General features: G+C 37.2%; 1 protein-coding gene across 4 annotated transcripts; it reads right to left on the reverse strand.

Moving 5' to 3' along the window:
• Positions 1-3735: 3735 nt before the first annotated feature.
• On the reverse strand, positions 3736-16478 carry LOC131038036 (protein PEROXIN-4). Of its 4 annotated transcripts, none has more exons than XM_057970307.2 (8): positions 16183-16478; positions 15964-16036; positions 7400-7492; positions 7057-7264; positions 4873-4992; positions 4638-4766; positions 4350-4479; positions 3736-4259 (listed from the first exon to the last, which is right to left on the reverse strand). In XM_057970307.2, the coding sequence occupies exons 4-8, from the start codon at positions 7105-7107 to the stop codon at positions 4165-4167; spliced, it is 525 nt and encodes a 174-aa protein (XP_057826290.2). In that variant the 5' UTR covers positions 7108-7264; positions 7400-7492; positions 15964-16036; positions 16183-16478; the 3' UTR covers positions 3736-4164. The 4 variants fall into 4 exon arrangements, with proteins under 4 accessions (XP_057826290.2, XP_057826291.2, XP_057826293.1 ...); XM_057970308.2 differs by having other exon boundaries at positions 7400-7531; XM_057970310.2 differs by lacking the exon at positions 7057-7264 and having other exon boundaries at positions 16183-16474.
• Positions 16479-22894: the final 6416 nt, after the last annotated feature.

Raw genomic sequence — 22894 nt, forward strand, 5'->3', positions numbered from 1 at the left:
AGAACAAAAAATAAAATGTTGATTTGCATATGTGGGAGTGAATTAGGTGGAAATCCTAATGGAAACACTAATTTTGTAATAACTTCTTTAATTCCACTCTAATTTCCTTCAAATTTTTATTATAACACCTTTAATGTAACCTCAAAAAATCTTTTATAAATTAAAAATCACAAAAATAAGAAAACGCTCTAATTCCTCTTGTAATTAAAATAACTTACACAATAGAGGACTGTGATATGAAATATTTTGCAAATACTTGATAACCATATGTAATCCACTTCAAGGGGGATACCTCTAATAGTCTTCGCTAAGAACACAATACTCCAAATGATGACAATAACTAGTCACTACCTTCTAATGTACCTAACTATGTCATGGCTACCATCTGAGCCAACTCTGATATTTAATTTTAATCCTTAGGATGCCCTAAATACCTATATAAGATTATAACAATAACCATGTAGCATATTTAAGAGCTAAGATAGCCTTAGTCAACTACTCATTACCTAATACGCACTATAGGGTTAGGGGCATAGCAACTTGAATTAAAAAAAAAGTAATATAATAGAAAAATATGTTGCAAATACTTGACAATAATATGTCACTTCAAGGGGGCAACCTCCTAATCCACTTTGAAGAGGATGCCTCCAATATTCACCAATAAAAGTACAATACTCAACATGATAATAACTAAACTCTAACTCATATATACCTAATTATGCCTTGACTACCACCTAGGCCGGCTTATACACTTTATAACCCCTAGAAAAATCTAAATACTTATATAAGATTATAATAATGATTATATAAATTATTTAAGAGTTAAGGTAACTTCAATCTGACTACTAATAACCCAATGTACACTAAAGGGTTAGGAGCATATGAGTTGGTGCTTCACCCCTATGAACATCATCTAGATGTTGGGAGACAAGTGGACCATTAATGGTCATTAAATATGGATTCTTACAAACTGCCACTTATCATATATGAATCAATGAAGATTGGCAACAAATTGCTCATTTGAATGCTAATCAAACATAACATAATTTGATACACATTGAAAACACCACTTACGTGAAAATAAATAAGTTAAGGTCTATAAAAAATAGTTCAACAAACAACATTTAAATACAAAATTTCCAAATAAGGTAGCAAGCTAAGTGGGATTCATTAGTTAAGCACACTTGAGCCACAACAATACAGTGATTGATATTTAGTAATAGAGTAGGTGATGCAATAACGAATATGTTGGTTCATCATGTATATGACAAGGTTTCTATGAAAAGTAGTGAGAAGCAAGTGTACATAAGCAAAGTCAACAAATTGCATTCAATTAGCCTTTCTAACACACTTCAAGATAAAGGGGACGATGGAAGGCATTGTGTGTCATACAATTGATCTCATTTTCGCGTGGCTTGATTTGATCTATATATCAACTGGCAAAATTGTAAGTATATACACACTTACTACCTCCAACATACCATGCTTATGAGAAACTAATAGGTTATTAACAACCATATGGAGGTCTATGCAAAATAAGGAGAGATTGAAATCCCCACTACAAGGCCTACACCACATGTTGAGGAGACCTCAAATCAGTCAACAAGGAGGGGATTGAGAATCCTTGATGGCTCCAAGCCCCAATGAAGCATCAATAACAAACAACACCTCCTCATCACCATATAGTGACAATGCCCCACCAAGACCCATTGCAACAAATATCAAGACATACAAATCTTGGTATGGACAACCAATCTTGCAAGCAACTCCCTTTAAACCTTTGAAACTACAACCACACCAAGTTTGGACTTAAATTTCTAATAAGATAGAAGCCCTATACCAAAGTTGCACAAAATCACCTAATCCATCCTAGCTTGACACATTCTTAACCATAATAAAAAAAAAACCTAATCCATCCTAGCTTGACACATTCTTAACCATAATAAAAAAAAAGGAGGGAAATGAAAAATGGAATGCCAACAATGGTCCAACACTTACCACACAATGAGGGGTCCCTCAAAACAAAAGAGCAACACTTGAGGGGTCCCTCAAAACAAAAGAGCAACACTTGGAAACTATAAAACCAGCTCAAAAACACATGTAAATACCACATTCTCAGCCAAAACTTTAACAATAGCAAGCAAAAAGTATGCTAGTGCAACACAAAACAACTAAACCACAAAATGCCATGAATGATATCGGAAATCCAATGTGTATTGACAAGTATAGTGAGAAGGAGAGCAAGGCCAAACTTATTAAGAGCTGATGCTAGCAATGACCCAAACAAAGCGAAAAGACAAGAAAAGCCACATCAAACAAAGTGAATTGTGTTGGAAACAAACTCCGACATTTAGTAGCTCGAAGGTTGGGTCCACCAAAGATTTCAAGGTGGTTGATTATCCAAGAGCAACCTTTCCAATGATAGCACATGTTACATTCACCATTAAAAGGAGCTAAAAGTAAGCTTAAGAGACCCCCTCATTAGGAAGAGCATTAGCTGGCCTATTACCTTAACTATAACAATGCATGAAAGAGAGACGGGAATTTGTTCCTTTACTAAATGGCTTTTCATTAAGCAATATTCTAAAGATTCTAATTAGAACAAACTTGTTTCTAAAGACCCAAGATAACATTAAGAAAATCTCCTTCAACAACCACCTATTTTTACAACCACTATCAAGCAGCAAATTCAAAATGGGCACCGCAAAACTCCATTTTGCTTCATTATTAATTTTGTTGGCCAAGTTGAGTTGATCTTACTTGGACAAGGCTACCTTTGGTGTCCCTAATAAGAATTCCTTCTATTAAACCAAGGCTCCTCTTGGAGAAACCATCAAAATTAGTCTTGAACAAACCTTCAAGCAACAATTTTCATACAACATTTTGTCTATAGAATGTTGAATCCTAGCCCTTGGTGGGGCACAAACATCCCATTTTGTGAATAATTTTCCTATTTGATTATACCTTATACGACCACCTCCAACATGGAGATGTTACCATTTAATTAATTAAAATATGAAGCAAATTAATTTTATTCAAAATATTAGGATATATACCTAAACCATGACACTTATATTGGCAATGGAAAACACTCATTTCACCATAAAAGGAAATGAAAAATTAATTTGCATATCCCATATAAAACTGATTTACACGTGGCCACAACAATACCTCTTTTAGACACCTTCAAACACTGAATACCTCTAGAGAACAGTTGTATTAATTAAAGAAAAAAGAATCTTTAACTTCACTATAAAAATATTCCAATGAGATCTCAACAAAAACAAAACAATGCATTTCTTCATTAAATTTTTTCCATTCGAATTGTTTGTCCATGCTTACCTACAAAAATTAATGGGGAAGAAATGCTTGAGCTGGGAAACCTATTCACAAGTCCATTATGCTTCCTTGAAGCAACATAACATCAGGAAACCAAATTTATACGGTTGAAAATAGTGTATGAGCCAACTTTTGAATTTTGGGTCCTCAAATAATTTGGAAAAAGCCACTTTTTTTAGGCATTCATCACAAGAAAAATTAAATAAAAAGAAGATAAGTTTGGTCCATACCTTGTGCATTAAAGTCATTCACTTATGGTGCACTACAGACTACATACGCGCCATGCCAATTTTGATCTTCTTTTGACATGACTTATTATATTGACTACTTTATTTAAGTCACATATGACTTCTCACAATAATAAATGGCCATCCACTTTCTAAACAGCATCACAGCTCACAGAACCCAATTAGATATTGGCTCGCGTCCTAAACCAAAATACAATTGGAGGGACCAAGATACAATAAGAAACTTTAAACTGACAAGTATTATCATGAAAGAAAATCTGCCTACCAGCACAAACTGTAAGTCAACGTGTGTACCAAAAACACATTCACATCTACAACCTATGTTTATGGAGGCTACAGTTAAATATCAAAGGCAAACTGTCATGGGTAGCAGAACCCATGCTGTGTATGGCCCAAATTGTAGCTACATAGTTTCTCTTTTCACTGGTGTTGATGTATTAATACAAGCGTCAAGAAAAAAATTTAATTTATACAGACACTAAAAATAGTTGAGCATCTATTAACCGCACATGGTTTAGTTATGTTCAGAGAAACTCATCATATAACTATACATGAGTTCTCATTGACAAAACATAATTCAATGATTAGCCCTGTTGGGCATGGCTGCTAGTCTTGTATACATTCTGGCCATTGATTGATACCCTCGATTATCGCCAGATCGTAGAAGATTGCCTGAAATAAATATAGAAATACAAAATTTAGCAAACCCTTCGACGTTAAAGTAAGTACATCTGATTTGTAGGTTTAAAGCAGATCACATACCACAATCACAGTTTAGGGGACTGTCTGCTTCTGGATGAGCCATTAAGGCAATTATGGCACGACAAACAGATTGTAAAGTCCAAGCTGGGCTCCATGCAGTTTTCAAAATATCCAGACATATCTCTCCCGTCTGCTTCGTATTAAAGTTTATATAACATTCAGATAAAATCAGTAGAATGCTACACAATATACAAAATCAAGATTCCTGCTTTTTGTCTAGGAAAATGCGTTTTAAGTCTTGGGAATAAGTAAAAGTACATAGAGAGTAACTGGTATTGATCGACATACCTTGAAATGGACATTTGGATGAAATATTTTTGTGACAAACCTCACTAAAGGTGGCACTAATGGGTATTGTTCTGGCACAGTCACGGAAAGTTGGAACAGACCATCTTGATAGGGTGTTTCCGTAGGACCCTGTGTTCAGAAATTGCAAATCATATTAACCTGTTTTGAGTATCACTTAAAACAACCAAATAACAGAACATGTTGATGTCAACTTGCCAAAAAAAAAGAATCCCACCTTGATGACAGCTGTCCATTTAAAAATATTTGTTTCATCGCATGAAAGTTTGATATCTGAATCCACAGATTTTTCTCTTTGAACCTCTTTGTATTCCTTAAAGAGTCTGGCTCTCGATGCCTGTGTCAACAGGGATGTGCTTATGGAAATGCAGAAGTACAAAGTCTAGGCAATCATGACATGGAGCAATACAGACAACCATAGGGAGATATTTATAAACAACTTTTAGTCTAACAAGGTTAAAGCCAGTTAAAAACTTAACAAACATTTCAAGAAAAATATTATAGCCTATCAGACATTGAAGTATATATGGCAGTGTAATTAGTCTGTGTCTAAGATAGGTTTCTCTTGGCTAACAATACCGTCTATGCTCCTGGAAGGTGCCAGCTAAATCAGTTCAGGAAAAAGCGTTGAGGTCTAATGCATCATTGATGATTGTAAGGAAAGAGACAATAATCTTTCATGATTGCTTTGTGTGAATGCATATTCCTTGTATAACTTGTGGTTGTAAAGATTGAGAAACTAGAATCCCTCATGAAACTTCTCTTCCAGCCAATGAAACATAATGCGAGAAACCATGTAAATAGAAACCAATCTTCACAAAATTGAAATTTCAGAAGAGACATGATAAGGAGACACAAGATATACCCTAGGAAAACCCTTATTAAAAAAACCCAACATAGCACACTCAATGCAATAATCAACAAATGGATGGATTACAATACAACACAGAATATTTGTGCTTCAATGCTTGTCTTTAATCTTTATATCTAGAGTCAGTCCAATAGCATAACCATACAATCAAAATTACCATACAATTTCCATCCCAAGCTCTCAATTTCTAGGCCAATGAGATCTTAGAAACTGCAATGGTTTCCCAAAACCATGAGTCAATACATAGTCAAGACTCAAAATGGTCTATCATGGACAACATGCACCCTGCTCCAAAAGTAACTATTCCCGGACCAGTAAATAACTCCTCCTAGGGTATATCTCGTGTCTCCTTATCAACTATGCTAGAAATTTGTTTCTAGTGAGACACCATTCACCAAGGTTTAATAGTTCAGAGGTGCAATTGGATTTGAATTTTGATTCCATCTAAGGGTGAATTTGACATTTAATTCTTCCTTCTCATGACAGCTTGACCAAAAAGGACTTTTGGAATAGGCATATGCTATGTTATATTGCACTCAAAAGCAGAAATCCTGATTTCTAGATGTAATCCAGTTGTATCCATCAAAAAAGAAAAAGAAAACAATCCCATAACTAAATTAAACTTTGCAACCTGCAAAGGGGAATCCTGGTATTGTGGGGCTGGAGGTGTTCTTCACATTGACAATGAAAACTTCATATCTTAGAAACCACAATGGTTTCCCAAAACCATGAGCCAATACATAGTCGAAATGGTCTATCATGGACATATGCACCCTACTCCAAACGTAACTTCTCCCAGAACAGTAGATAACCCCCTCCTAGGAACTACCTTGTGTCTCCTTAACAACTATGCTGAAATTTGTAAAGATTTATTTCAATTTGCATAGTTCTCAGTGATCCAAGCATGTAAAAGAGTTGCAAAATTAGACTCTCATGAAACTTCTCTCCCACCCCCTGAGACTAGGAATTACAGAAGAATGTCAACTGAAAGATCCCACTAAAAATGAAGAGGCTGAGACACCATTCACCAAGGTTCAATAGTCCAGAGGGGTAATTAAATTTGGTTCAATCTAAGGGTGACTTTGACAGGTTGGTTCCCCCTTCTCATTACAGCTTTAGCTAAAAAGACTTCTGAAATGGATATATGCTTACTCAACATGTCATATTGCAAATAGTCCAGAGGTGCATTTAAACTTGGTTCAATCTAAGGATGAATTTGACAGGTTGGTTCCCCCCTCCCATTACAGCTTAGCTAAAAAAGACTTTTGAAATAGATATATGCTTACTCAACATGTTATATTGCACCCAAAAGAAGAGATACTGATTTCTAGATGTAATTAGTTGTATCAATTAAAAAGGAAAAAGAAAAAAATCCCGCAACCAGAATTTGCTAAATTAATTTTTTCAGCCTGCAAAGGGGAATTCTGGTAGTGCTGGGGCTAGAGGTGTTCTTCACATTGACAATGAAAACTTCATACACATTTATAGCGAGTCATGCCAAAAGCCACATAATGAGGCCAAAATGATTACCTTGGTATATGGAATGAAGGTTACCCTATCAACATACATAAGAATTGTCATGATTGAAAGCGACCCAATACTTGTTCTCAATGCTATAAACAACAGGAGGAGCTCATGTTCACAATTTCAAAGCATATTAGATAAAGCCTACGATATCCAGCACCCAGATCTTACTCTCGCACTGTGCACCCAGATCTCTCTCTCCCATACATTCACACTATTTTAGACGAAAAATTTGCAATTTATTCAAATTATAAATTATGAATCTTCTTCTTAAATATCATTTTTGACCTTTTATTGTTTATATGCCTGCCATTTTCCAAACCACGATTGTTGAGAAAAAGAAACATACCTGCATCATGATTACCAGATTAAGCTGTAACAGAGGATATGCTCAAACCCTGATCACAGTGATACTTGAAAACTCCCTTCCCCGCCTTGTGCTCTACAAACAGAAAGGGTGGAGTAATCAGCAATGCAAGACCTGCAAAACCCTGATTTTAAATAAAATCTTGATCTTGTATGGATTCTAATTCATGGCACAAACGCAATCGAAAACCATTTGCCCTTTTGAACACAGGAATTAGGACTCATTTAGGGCTGTAAAGGGGCTTTGATTATCACCTGTTAAAAGGGTAGTTGAATTATGAGTCAACAGAATTAAGAGCTTTGAATACAATTAATCTAGAATAATCAAGCGTTGATTCTAGACAATGATGCTTGTGTTAAACATAATTTCATTACCAATGTAAAAACTAAATCCTATAACTGAAAAATTTAAAATACAGATAAACTAGCATTTGCACCAGGAGGTGCAATGGTTACGCTGACTGCAATTTATATAGAATACCCTATGAATATGAAAGTAGTATTGGGTCAATAGAGAAGCCAAAAAAAATTATAATATATCTTAAAAAATATAAATTGAATTGCTAATTTGACAGTCTCAAAATTAAAAAATTACATTTGAATTATACTGGTTGCTTTAACTATGCTTCCTACTGAATCTTTTTGCAGACTGAAATGTCTACATGGGCGGTGATACTTGTGCACTAAAATCACTTTAATAAAAACTTAGAAAATAATTATAAAAAAACAAATAATAGAGGTTGCCACAAATTTCACAAGATTCTATGAATAATGAAATCCAAATACTTTGCACTAAAGGACCAATTTTAAGCAATCTAAATGCAAGTAATGTGTGTCCTAGAGAACCTTGCGAATAAAAGTATATCAATAAATTATTAACAGTAAAACATTATGTGGCAGAATTAAAGAGGGCTAACAAACACATACAATTTTACATACTCAGCTCCAGTGTAGGATACATTCAGCAATGTCTCCCAAATTATGTCAGTTACAGTCCCATCCCATCTAACCCAACTCACAAATTTCTGTATCATTTCATTTTTTTTTTGAATTTGATGGTTTTCATTAGCCTATTTAATGTGTGTCCTAGAGAACCTTGCGAATAAAAGTATATCAATAAATTATTAACAGTAAAACATTATGTGGCAGAATTAAAGAGGGCTAACAAAGACATACAATTTTACATACTCAGCTCCAGTGTAGGATACATTCAGCAATGTCTCCCAAATTATGTCAGTTGCAGTCCCATCCCATCTAACCCAACTCACAAATTTCTGTATCATTTCATTTTTTTTTTGAATTTGATGGTTTTCATTAGCCTATTTAATGTGTGTCCTAGAGAACCTTGCGAATAAAAGTATATCAATAAATTATTAACAGTAAAACATTATGTGGCAGAATTAAAGAGGGCTAACAAACACATACAATTTTACATACTCAGCTCCAGTGTAGGATACATTCAGCAATGTCTCCCAAATTATGTCAGTTGCAGTCCCATCCCATCTAACCCAACTCACAAATTTCTGTATCATTTCATTTTTTTTCTGAATTTGATGGTTTTCATTAGCCTATTTAGACATTGAATTTCCCTAGCTTTGAAGATGCGTTTGGCAATCAGGACCTTAAATCTGCTGATATGACCACTTCACATCACAACATTAAAAAATGTGGACATACCTATCTGTGCATTTCAGACCTGTGATAAAACCTTAACTGCAAGGTTTGGTTGTTAATGAAATCTAGGAATAATAGCAATTAGTTATAACAATAGTTGGCTTGAATTCTCCCTCTCACCCCAATCAGCAGTATTAGCTGGGGGTCATGGGGATCCTCCTCATAAGTTCCCTGTACAGTAAGCTTCCGGTAGCTTCTGTAATTTGCAGGCTTCTTCTCAAATGCCTCGTTCAACTATCACTTTTCACAGCTATGGAGAAAATTAAGGGGGGGCATTTTTTTAAATAAAAAACTAAGAACCCACCAAAACTTTAACTACAGGCTATTTGGTATAGCAAATGAAATTGGACTTTGGAGATGAGAACATTGTGTTCAAAACCAGAATTAAAACCATACAGTTGAACTCACACAATACAGATTTGTGGAGGAAAAACCAGTGTTGTGGTAGTTACAACGGCCTACCTTGCTGTATTACTTGGGAAGAAGGACCAAATTTCTTCCACTCTGCTTCTGCTGTCTCCTCTCCACTATGAACAGCTGAATTCTACAATATTCCTTCTATTCTCCAACAGTCCAAGACATCTCTTGCAAAAAAACCTTGTATTTATAGATTTCCCAATACAGTAGAGTTCTCCTGACCCAAACAGATGCTTTACAGACACAAAAATGAGAATGATGCCTGTTCAGTTCAAATTCCAAGTTTGGTACATGCACTGTCAGTGGACAATACCATAAACATTGTGGAATCCAGACTCCAGTGCATTCACAGTTCTGTCCAGGTGATTTCTGTGTTGTTTATCCTATTTTGACTCTGTTCCTGAATCCGATTTGTCCTTACTGTTCAAGTTCCTTGTTCTGAATACATTGTCCAGATCCATTTTGGATCATTGTAATGCCCCTCCAGTTTGCTCTTTTGGATTCTTGCTTCTTGATGCGGATTCGGCTTTGTGCCTGTGGTTGTGCCATTTGCAGTTTGGTTGTGGGTCATTTCGCAGTGTTTTGATCTTATTCCGGATACTTCATTTGTTGCAGTATATGACCTTGAGTGCATATCTTATGCCTTGTTTTGATATATGTTCCATGATTGTCTTAGACCAATGATGTGTTGGATTGTTTTGTGGTGATCTTGCTTATGCTACTGCATTGAGATGTGTGCTCCCTTCTTGTATCTGGCTATGAGAACCATTGTACTATTGTTTACTGCATATCTGATTTGGATTCTGGATCTAATGGGGGTTGTTACCATATTTAAGATACTGATTTGATTAATAATTGGAATGAACAAATGATTTTAATCTCGTTGATTGATTTAAAAGTAATAAATCATAGTTTATGTTATTGTATTTCATTAAAGAGATTAAACGCTCATAGATACAATTGGTGATATTCATGTTAGATTTAGTGGATTGTTGCAATGATGATGTTATGATGTTGACCGTTTGGGGAATAATTATATGTTTATCGTTGCAGTGAAATAAAATTGGTGTTGTTATTTAATGCAGTTTATGGATGTCTTGGGAAGGCATGCCCGCACATGGGGCACTGGGACTTGTCTGGAGAGACATGCGCGCCCATGTAGCACTAGGACTTGCATAATCATCATTCTCATCCGTATGAGAGAATGCTCAGTTCAATATGGTGCGTCCTCGTGAGCACATACGATGACACTCCCTCCACGGCACTATAGAATCTAATGCCTTGAGTAACTTGAGTAGAGACCCTTGACGGATTCATGTATTGGTATCATCCCCTCATTGATGTTGCATTGCATATTGTATGATAGTGTATGCCATGTATGCTCCGTGTTTGGTGTGTGTGTAAGACTATTATATTCTTGCTTGCACTGCATGAGTATTTGGGCCTTGTGACTATCTAACACAAACATAGTGGGATGGATCTGTGGGTACCAAATGGTCAGGTGGCATTGCACACCACCATTGGGGACAGGTGGACTTAGTTCATGATCACCTTGGAGAATTTCATCACCTTCCTCAACACTTAACCTCCTCCTTCTTTCTTCATTACAAGTTCTAAGATGAATGTAATTTGACATAAGCATAGTAAACATTGATGAATTGTATATTGAGAACACTCCAAGTGGAGAATGATGTAATGAAACATATTTGATATGGATTAGTATAGATTTCGTGGACCAGTGTTGGAATCGGCCACCAAGCATGCTCAAGTATGCTTCGGAGGTTGATTAAGTCATCTCCTTGATTGGTCATGAGTTCTTGACCGATTTAGAGTGGTTTACGCTATAAGGAACCAATTTGGGCTCGTTTGGGACACTTCGATAGGCGCCCCTTGAGGTCCAATTGCGGTTTCTAGTTGTATTGGACTCCCTTGAGTGTGTTTGTAATGGTTTAGGGAGTTTTGGATGAAGTGGTGGTGTTTTGAGTCCACCCGGACTCTAACTTGTCTTGTAGGTGTGATCCAGTGACTCGGTGTCAGTCATCTTGTCTCAATTCTGCACCTTTTCATCAAATTCTCTCATTCCGGGTATCAGAAATATTTTGACTTCACCAAGGGGTTTGGGGTGTCCAAGAGGTTAAACTGTCCAACCGGGAAGCTCACTGGTCCAAACGAATGCACGTCTCGGAGGACGACAACGTGAGTTCACCAGTCTGAAGGACACTAGCATGTCACAAGGACAGTACACTTGCGTGTTGTGCTAGTGTCCTCTCAGGACATTTTGCAGATTTCCGAAAACTATCCTTGGACACTTGTGCAGATGCCCAAAAACTATCCTTGGACACTTGTGCAAGTTCCTAAAAACTATCCTATGTTGTTTAGTTTGGAGAGGATGCGTTGCAAAGGTAGTGACGTCAGGGAACCCTCAGAGGTGGTTTGAGTAGATTTTGTTTGGGTTTGAATGGTGTCAAGGGCGTCCGTTTGCGACTAGGGTTTTGTCGAAGCTCATCCATGACACCTAGGACCTTGTAGTTGGTCCTATTTGCTGATTTGAGTCTTGCGACTTCAGGGGAAGGTCTTGTGCAGTCCTAATCACCTATTGGACCTTTTCCTAAGGTTAGGGAGACCTATCCCCTTGTTCATTTCAAGTTTCAGGTGTTTAGTCTTCTGCATGTGCATTGTCAGTTATCGGCAGTTCGATCATATCTTGAGGTTTGAGCATTATACATGTATATGTCATGCATGGTGACACTTAATTACTTCAGAAAAAAATATTTTCATGCATTCTATGTATATTTTGCTCTTATCCTCCAGGGTCCTTGGTGGGGCATTACAATCATTGCTAAGTGCAAAAACTATTGATGTACTTTTGTCGTAAAAGCTCCATCTATCTCTAAAATCACAGTAGAATTTATACAAGGTACTCTTTTTGGCTGATTCATGCAACAAATGTGTGATTGCAGGCTATGACATAATAAGATGCTATGATCAAAATAAGGACGTGTTTGCTCAAGAAAAGTTAGATGACACTGACACAGATATGAAAGTAATACTGTATACAAATTTAATTGACTTGTTGTTTTTTGAATATGATGGGATAATAACTCTCTGCATTGATAGGAACAAAGTAAACCAGTCTGAAGCTAAGGACAACTCAGAAGTGAACCATTATTAAAACGCATGCAAATCACTTCGGAAAATGGTAGTCTGTCTTGCTACATGTAATGTCATAAGACATTCTGGGTCAGAGGGAAGCTGCATGCAGATTGCTAATCAATTGGATGCAATAAGTAAAGGTATGCACAGTGCTGATTACACTTCAAGTAAGGTTGATATCAACAAGAGTTATGATGTGGAAGACTATGGCTGCACAAGCAAAGTCTAATCTGGATTCAAGAGCTTTTCTAGAACATCAATTGCATATATCAGCAGTGTGATGATACTTAACTTGTCATAGGACTTCCATTCATAGATTTATAGCTTGCAGTTGTAATAATTCTGTTGTCAAGGTTAAAAATTTTGAGACCTTGTATCTCAACATTAATTTTTTTCGTGGAGTCAGGGCTCCTTGCTGAAAGATATGTTCATGAAAAGGCTCCAGGAAAGATGTACTACTTTCAAGAAACTAATGTAAGTGCTATCTTTCAGGAAAGATAGCACTTATTTTCAAGAAACTGTTAGAACTTTTCACAGAGCTTTTGGGCCAAACTAATGTGCTTCTGAAGTTTTTTTTTGAATGACTGGGAAGTCATTTTAAGGATCCATATCTGTTCCCTTTGTAACTTGAATCTGGTAGTAAATTCGATGGAGTGAACTGTGAATCCCAAAGTACACTTCAAGCTGTACAAACAGCCATGCCCTTATGGTTGCTAGTCTATCACAATGGGGCACATGCCACAGTTTTAAGGCAAGTCAAGTCAATTGCTAATAAGCAACCGGTTTCAACAGTCTTCTCTCTATGGCCACTTCTACCCCTTGGCCGATTTCACCCACTCTTCACAGCCATCTGATCCCCCTTGGATCATATCTTCCTTCCTTTATATCACATTTTTACCGACTGCTATTCTTTTCATTTTCTTTCAATACCTTTATGTCTTCCACTTTTTAGACCAATACTCAGCTCTTCCGCAATTCCTTCTTTGTTTCTGCCACTTTGGCTTCATATGTCTTCGCAGCCCCTTAATCTTCTCATTGCATTTGTAGTTATATTAGTAGATGCCTCTGTCAATTATCCTAGGGTGTTTCATTTCTTTCTGGGGATTTCATATGCTTTGTCATAGAGTTGATGTAATGCCCTTTCAGATCACTGTTTTTTTTTTCCATATTACAGTTGATGGGAAAACATTTTTACACCTGTCCATTTTGAAGATAATCTGCAATTCATTCTTTTCACCTGTCAATTGCATCATCCCAAAAGTTCTAAGGCATTTTATTATGCGTCGGTGAATGTCCAACTCCATACCTTGATGCCTGGATTTTGTCAAAGGTTGCGGAATTAGTTTACGCTAATTCATTTGCTTCTCATGGCATCACATTTCTTTCAGGCATTTGTCAAACAGTTCACCGTGTCCTGTCTATGCTTCCACATTTAGCATACACGTGTACCAGGGCAGTTCCAACTACAACATCAGACAAAGTTTAAAATCTTTATGATTTAACGGATATCCATGCCTTGTTCCAAAGATCAGGTTGCGAGTCGAAACTGACCATGGAGATATGCCAAACAAACTGAGACTAATCAAAATTGAAGCAAACAAATTGTGTTTTTTTTTGGTGGTGCTGATTGCAGATACACCCGGGTGCTCCTGCACCAATTTTTGTCCTCGTCCCAAATCTGATTCTTACTTCTTTGATTTAATCCATGTAAATTAAATACTGTACTGCTGTGGATCAGATTTTGACTGTTTTTCTTGTAAACGGACTGATCTTTCTGCTGTTGCCATATTGTATGTAATTGCTGTATTAGGCTCCAAATTTGATCCTGCTATTTTCTCACAAACTATAATTTTAAGGGCTTAAATCCATGAAGTAGATTATGAATCACAGATATAAAAGTAAGAACTACATGGATGAGTTGTATAAGTTTGTAGCTTGAAGCAGGACTCATAATCAAATCTAAGATATCCTATTTTTCCATGTGTAGCACCTGAAGTTTCTCCAACTAGGCAGTGAGCCATGAAGATGAATGCTTTCTATACTGAAAAAGGTGAGATCAAACTTACTCGCAAGACACTTTTCCTACAATCCATGGAGTGATATGAACCAAGTTGGAAGCACTTTTATGATTAAAAGTGCTTTCTCGTTCATCTTGCTGCAGAAATGATGTTTTATTTCATTGTATCGGCCAGCACAAAAGTATGTGATGATATGTTCTGTGCCTACTCTGGGACAGGAACAGACAAGGACAGCAGGAAACAGCTGGACATGTTTTGGGACAGCAGTGCTGAGAGGCCATTATTTGGGGATGACAGTATTTCAAAAAATTTAAAATAATAGCAGAAAAATTTATACAATATAACTGCAAGGACCCCAAAACGAGCTACAAAGATGAGTTATAAAAGTTTACAGCTTGAAGCAGAATTCACAATCAAATGTTATGATTACAACTAAGCGTAGCACTCAAAGTTCCTCCAAGTAGGCAGTGAGCCATGAAGATGAACGCCTCTTTAAGTGGAAATGGCTACAGAAAACTTATTTGCAAGATACTTGATACAACTGAGTTCCAAAACAAGTTGGAAGCTTTATCAATCATGAAAGTGCTTTCTCATTCATTTTCCAAGCATACATTTTGGCAGCAAAAATGATGGTCTATTCCATGCAGGGTCCAGCACAAAACCATGCGATCGTATGTTCCATGCCTATTCTGGGAAAGAGATAGATAAGGACAACAGGAAACGGCATGATGTGGTTTGGGCTAGCAGTGTGTTGGGGGGGGGGGGGGCGTTTTTTAGGACGATAATATATTAATATTTTAAATTACCAATAGAGAAAATTTTCAATAATACAATTCAAGAACCTCAGCACTACACTTGCAGGTTTCTTCTTCTGCACTATTGATATACTTAAAAAATTACAATGAGTTGCATACATTATTATTTGGTCACCCTTGAACTTTAGACTCCATCCTATGATGCACGCACAATAGTTAAGATATTATTTTGAAATGTAATTCTAAAGTACCTGATTCTGAAAGCTACAGCCGCGGTAGACAAAAAAACATCAAACTCCAGTTCAAACAGAAACTATTATAGCCCATTGGGCCCATATAGCTATCATGAGGTATCGAAAGATTTGCAAATTCTGAATCGTTGAACCAAATGCAATTCAAAGAAAAATTTATAAATGGAAAGAAAGAAGAACCAAGCTACAGTCAAAACCGAAATATAACACAACAAAACATAATCCACTGTTTAAGGATTCCCAAAAAAAGACTCATTGAAACCATGGCAAGGGCCTTACCTCAAGATTGTGGCTTCCAACGATGCCGATGAGAAAAAAAGGGCACAGTTTGATGGAAATATATTACGAAACCCTACCAATGCATATTTAAAAATCAGACGAATCAAAACCAATCTCCTTACGGTGGCTACTTCAATCTATTCACAATAAACGAAGATTAGATCTACAAATATCGGGCTTTTAGCGCTCCTAGATTCTCGAATTCTATACAATTCTTACAGCCACGTCAAAACTGTTCTGGAACTTTCTTCAGGCGTGGGGCGAGGAATGTTTCAACTGCTCCAGATTTTGTTTTCAGGCGTGAGAAATACTTAATCCCGGTGGGCATCGGCTATTTAAAGTTATAATCATCAAATGAATCTGTGAAGTGAGATTTCCCTCTATATATGGCACAAATTCGATGTCGGATTGGATGATTACCATTAAAAAATGAATTATTGTGCGTCAACTGTTAAACTAAGGGCAGGTTCTTTCATGGCTGCTTGACTTTTTTTGGGGTTAGGGGAGAGGAGCTAGAACATATGCGGAGATCTAAACGTGTGACAGGTCTTAGGCGGTTAGGGGTCCACAGGTTTCCGTCTAATTATTTAATATTTGTCGACGTGTGTTCTATCATATGTTCAACATTAAACCAATAAATAATACTATTCAACAATCACACGAATTAATCATAAAGTGTATCTTTTACATTCAAAATATAAATCTTTATGTTCACACGTAAACATTTAAATCATTCATACTGATTCGAATAAAAGTTTGAGAGTTCGGTCATATAACATCACGTGCTCAATAAAGGGAACACGATAAAAACATTAAAGTTTGTATTAAACATTAAAACGATAACATATGAACCCTAAATAAGCCGACTTCGAGGCAATACAAAACGACATGACGACAACCCTATGCCATGTGAGCACCCATGGACAGTTGCATGGCCAATCAAAGGTCACGTGATGGTCAAAATTTGTCCACGTCCGTGTCAGACCACAGGACCCTTTCAACACCTTTCTGCATCCCCCTTCCCATCTGTCCAGCTTGAACCAGGCTGATATGGTCACTTCAACACCGTTACTGGTCATATCACCTGCATCCATCACACCGCTTGTGTAAGGTCACGAATTGAACATCAAAAACAATCAACTCAGACATAAATGGGGAAATATGGAGATTCAAATTCCAATTCAACACGGTAGGTAAAAAAATTAAAGAACTTTGATTCAAATTCAAATTCTCAAACATAAATAAGCACTTGAAATCAACGCATTTCATTCAGCGAGTCAAAGCAAGAAGCAAAGAGCATGTTGCAGAGGTGCAAGAAGCCACACAATTCAGGCAAAGAAGACGTGTTTTCCAGGTATTTTTCTTGTTCACAATCCACAAACTTGTTTTCATTTTATGTTTAACAATTCAATAAATTGTGTTTTTTTTTTTAAACTATGACTCACTTACCAAAATGATTACTAAAATGATTCATCATAAACCAAAATAAATCGTTGTTTGCTTTCCCCCATGGGTTTTTGTACCCATAAGTTCGCCAACTCCAAGCTAACCTATGGCCTCTGCTCGCCACCTTCATCCCCACCTGCACCTGCGACAGCCGCACCACCGTCCTTTTCACGAAGAAATTGCTCGAGCAACCTCCAACCTTCGACTGCTTCAAACCTCCTGGTTTCTCGGTCCTGCCCCACTCTCCATCTAATGAATGGGAAGAGTGTCGTGACTTCTACTTCCACTCCTTCCCCTACTAGATAATCAAACCCAAGTCCAAGAACAGCCTTGTCGAATAGATGCTTCAGGTCGCCTAACCATTCATTACCCACTATTCCCTACAACAACCATGCACACATTTCAACATCCTTCCCAATCTCCAACCCCCGTGCCAAAACCATATTCACAATGTCAACATTCGTGCGGTACCTATGTTTTGTTTTCAGGAAACAGTCACCAAGGAACACCTTAATTGTCGTGATAAATTCTTCATCTTGGTACTTGAAAACTTGTTTCAATCTCTTATCAGATATTGCGCCAGCAAATGTCAGTTGATGCCTTGAGGTGTAAAATGTGAATGTAGCTTCCATGCTTACCAGTTCCTGCGAGCTACTTCCCCTTCGCTGAACGATTACTAAAATAAACTATATTCTCAATGCATTGCTTGACCCCTATAAATAGATGTGTTTATTTGTTTTTTCTATTTTCTCTTCAATGCTTTAGACAAATGTCGGTTTGCCAAATCTCTTTGAAGATTTTGGTTTTATTATGCACACTTCCCATCGAAATAAGCAACCACCACCTCATATTCCCTACATTAATGAGCTTTTTCGTGTTTTAATACGCATCCGCCAGCTCACATTCCCTACATCAATGCACAGCTCAGTATCCTGACATATCCACTTGACATTATTTGTCCTAGGGGAGAGGACCCACAACGTGCACACCCCATCTTCGTGGTGTCCATGTATACATATGTCCGACATTGTATACATATGTATATGCACGATGTCAAATATATATATTTGACAATGTGTGTATAGATATAACCCCATCTTTGTGGTGTCTATGTATACATATGTATGACACTATATGCATATGTATATACATGTTGTATATTTGATAGTATGTGTGTATATATATATACACTGTCCAATATACATATTCCACATGCAATACTTATACACTCAATTATGTATATTTCAAGGTTCATATATACAATCCCAATTCATTAAACTCAACTTTACAGCAGCCAATTCAACTTTAAAGAAGCCAATTCAAAATGCACAATTGAACACAGACAAAAGTGTAGATGAATGAAAATGAACATAGAGTCATGCAAATGACTGACTTCATGCCAATTCGAACACAACACTGACTCAAGTGGACATACATCAAATAGTGACTCAATTTAGTCTACATGGTTGCCTGAACATAGACCCATACATTTACAACCCTTCTACTTCTGTGTATATACATATATGTACATCTACACTTGATGTTCATATATGTATATAAGCCCAATCAAAACATCGAAATGCAATTCCAAATGCGCAAGTGAACATACTTAAAAGTGTGCATGACAGAAAACCAACCCTCAATGACTCAAGTGAGTCAAATGAACTGAAACTAAAACAAACATCAAATTTTGAATTAATTTAACATTAAACATCAAAACTACTAACTCCACATATAAACGTATATAAATATCACAACAGAAACATCCAAACACAATCAAACATCAAACAACAAACTACTTACTGATTTGAACATCAAAATGGTGTTACGGTTGTATGTACTAACAAAATTCAATTAATTGTCCATTGAAAATCCATATCTGTATCTGCATACATATACATTTACAATTGTTGTACTTGTGTGGTTTACATATATGTACATATACATATATACAAATATTTACGTATAGAGGTCATGTACATATATGTATATATAGATATTAAATTTACTAAATTTCCACAAGCCATGACTGAATTACATTACCCGCTTCTGGATTTGATTGCATGTCTCTTTTTTACACCAACATTTCTGATCACACTCTGCGATCCATCATCCTGCATAAGGAGAGTGCCCAGAGATGTACAAATTAAATGCCCCAATTGACACTCTCCTTCATCCTGATGGTGGATCACATGGTGTGATCCGAAAGGTTGATGCAAATTCCAGAAGCAACAAATCCTATATACATATGTGTTCAACTATTAGGTGACATGATATATTTGTAATGTATACCATGATGTAGATGACTATGGATAAGTCACAATGATACATTCCAGACATCAAACATGGACACAGCTGAGCGTGGATGTCTCAAACAGAGATGAATGCTATCAAATTGTTCAAAATTATGAATACGATAGGGAAAACTATTTGAATGCCCATCACACACTAACAACTCAAGGTCTCATTGCACCCTCACTCCAAATGATGCATATTATGACATTAAAACTTACCTCTGTGAATATTTTATTCCCTTCTCGCAGTCACCTATTCCACCCATTGAATGACTAGTTCAAATCCCTTATCCATGCATTTGTGCACAACAAGAATGGATTGTGAAGCATTCTCATATTGTTGACCAACTCTTTGTCTATCCAAACCCTTGTGATGATCGTCTCTTTCCCACCTGGTCGTCTTTCTATTCTAAATTATTCAAGGTGAATCTGAAATCATAGCAAACCAACTATCTGAATAGGTTTTTTTTAGAAAACTATGGACCATGAGTTCGTCAAAGTTCCGCTACCCTGTCATGGCAACATATGCTTTGAAGAGTAGTCAATGAACATATTTCATCATGGAATTTTACCAAAGTATACATTCAACCTCATCGTGGTCAAACTGGCTTGCATTCTAATATGCCTTGCCGACTATACAGTCAACAAATTCTTTGGAAGGAAGCCCTTTCAGTTACACCACCAGATCTAGTTGACCCAGAAGCTTTCGACCACGGATCCCTGCCAGACTAAGTATGTGCATGTACCTCTAAACCCATGTTGTCTAAGTTTCCAATAAATAATACATTTCCACACACATATGCCCATAAAAAATATAATTTTACATAGAGAACCATACTTCTATTGTTCAAGCATTACTGTCATCTTACACTATCTTCTCATCCACTCCTTGCACATTAGTTCCATGTCAAGCATCAAAGTTAATATCGATCAACAGGCATCAATCTACAACATCACTTGGTTAGTTGGTCCCATCTCAATGTTACCCATGTTGAATTGTATATATATTTGTAGGCTACATACAAAGATTAAAGATATGTTTCATTGTTGTATAATTCGTATTGATCTATAAATTTGTCATGGAAATACAACTAATGTACAATTTTTTATTGTTCTATGCAAATGAGGAAGGCAAATAAGATTACTACCTGTGGTGCAAAGAAAAGATCATCAACGAGGTGTCCCTCACATAAAAGAGGTGTGAAGTTTCCAATTCAGCCAAAGACCTTGCCTCTAGTGTGCCTGAAGCAAAGCCTATACCCCCATCACCAGAGGATCAGGAACCACGGCCTGTCCTACCGCCCACAATGGAAGTTATCGCTCCTTCAAGTGGAAGGAAATTTACAAGGCCACATAAGTTGTGGTCATCTTCCACCATGGAGGGTGCAATCCATGATGTAGAGGAAAATGACATGTCTGTCAGGTCTACATCCAAGAAGTGGGGCATCCCAGCTGTGACAGTGACAAAATAGTTTGGTGGTCTAACAACCATGTCAAAGAAAGGTCCCCTAACCATCCTCATTGTTGAAGAGGAAGAAGAGATTGTTGAGTGGTGCCAACAGATTGTAGCGGTTGGTCATGGCCTAGAGATCCTGAACTTGAAGGCAGTTGTGGCCCAGATATGTGAGTGTAGACTCAACCTTTTCAAGGATGGTATGCCCGAGAAGTCATGGTGGGCTGGTTTTAAAGCCCGACATCCAGAACTCACCTTTTGGGCAGCTGAAGGCCTTGACAAAGACATGGAACTCATTATGAGACCTGTCGTTGTTGCTTCTTTCTACGAGACATTATCAAAGGCCTATGCAGCAAATCCGTATGGTCCTCGTTGGATTTGGAACTATGATGAAACTGGGGTTATGGCGGGCAAAAATGGTGCTATGAGGGTGCTCACTAGGAGAGGAAGTTGCAATGTCTTGTACATAGTCTCAAAGAGTCGTGAATGGATTACGATTCTGTGTTGCATGAAAGCTTTCGGGCAAAGCATTCCAGGCTTCTACTTGTTCAAAGGGAAGAAGCACCTACATAATTACATCACCAAATGTGAACCTAGTGCTTGCATGGTAGGACAGGAATGTGCATGGATAATGAAGGAACTATTCCTTAATTGGTTGCACCACTTTGTGCGATCTGTTCCAAGGGGTGTATTGCCCACCAACATGCACATGCTTATATTTGATGGGCATGGAAGCCATGTTGTAGTGACAACCATCCAAGAGGCAAGGATGTTGGGTATAGACTTGTTCACATTGTCGGCTCAAACCTCTCACAAACTACAACCACTGGATGTGAGTGTCTTCTCTCTGTTCAAAACATACTTCAAAATATAAAGAGCGGTGTGGTTGGCAAGGTTTCCAAATGTGGAGATTGGGAGGGCAGAACTGGCATAAATAGGAGACAAGTCCTTGAAGAAGGCATTGATAGTTTTTAACATCGTAGCAAGCTTCAGGACAGGGATATGTCCCATCAATCCTGATGCCCTCATGGATGACATGCATCCCAGCACCACATTTGACATTCAAAATGGCAAGGATATTTCGGCAGTGCAAAACATGTTAAGCCTATCTGGTGTTGATGTTTCAAGTGAATCTATTGCATAAAACATCGTTGAAAGAGTGAGTGATAGTGTGGAAGACAGTCTTGCTCTTCTATCACAGTGAATAACACCGACTGATGGACTTATAAAGCACTGAGGGGGGGGGGGGGGGTGAATCAGTGATAGCAAAAATAATAACACTTTAAACCCAGACCGGTAAAAATAATTAACCAAATTACTTAAGACTTTTCATGCAATCCAAAGTGTTATAACAACATTCACAGTAAGTAAAACATTCACCACAACACAAGTGTTTATACGTGGAAAACCCAACTGGGAAAAACCATGATGAGATGGGATTCACAAGTTAACTATCTGCAGTAATAGGTAACTGACCGGTTAAGGTCTACAAAGTGCTCTGTTTGGAGAAGATCCTATTAAAGATGCCAAAGCCCTGTTAGGAGCTATACCTAGTTAAAGGTAACCTCAGTGGAGGATTTAGATCAAAGTTAATGAATCACCTTGTTAGAGGATTTGCACAATGAAGCTTGTTAGAGCTTACCCGGTTATGAGATTTAACTGCTCTAGTGATTAGAAAACAACAGGTGGTATGATCTAGAAATAGCACATCTTGCTTGTATAGATCCTATTCTGCTCA

The sequence above is a fragment of the Cryptomeria japonica genome, chromosome 2, assembly GCF_030272615.1.
Source record: "Cryptomeria japonica chromosome 2, Sugi_1.0, whole genome shotgun sequence".
Classification (NCBI taxonomy): Eukaryota; Viridiplantae; Streptophyta; class Pinopsida; order Cupressales; family Cupressaceae; genus Cryptomeria; species Cryptomeria japonica.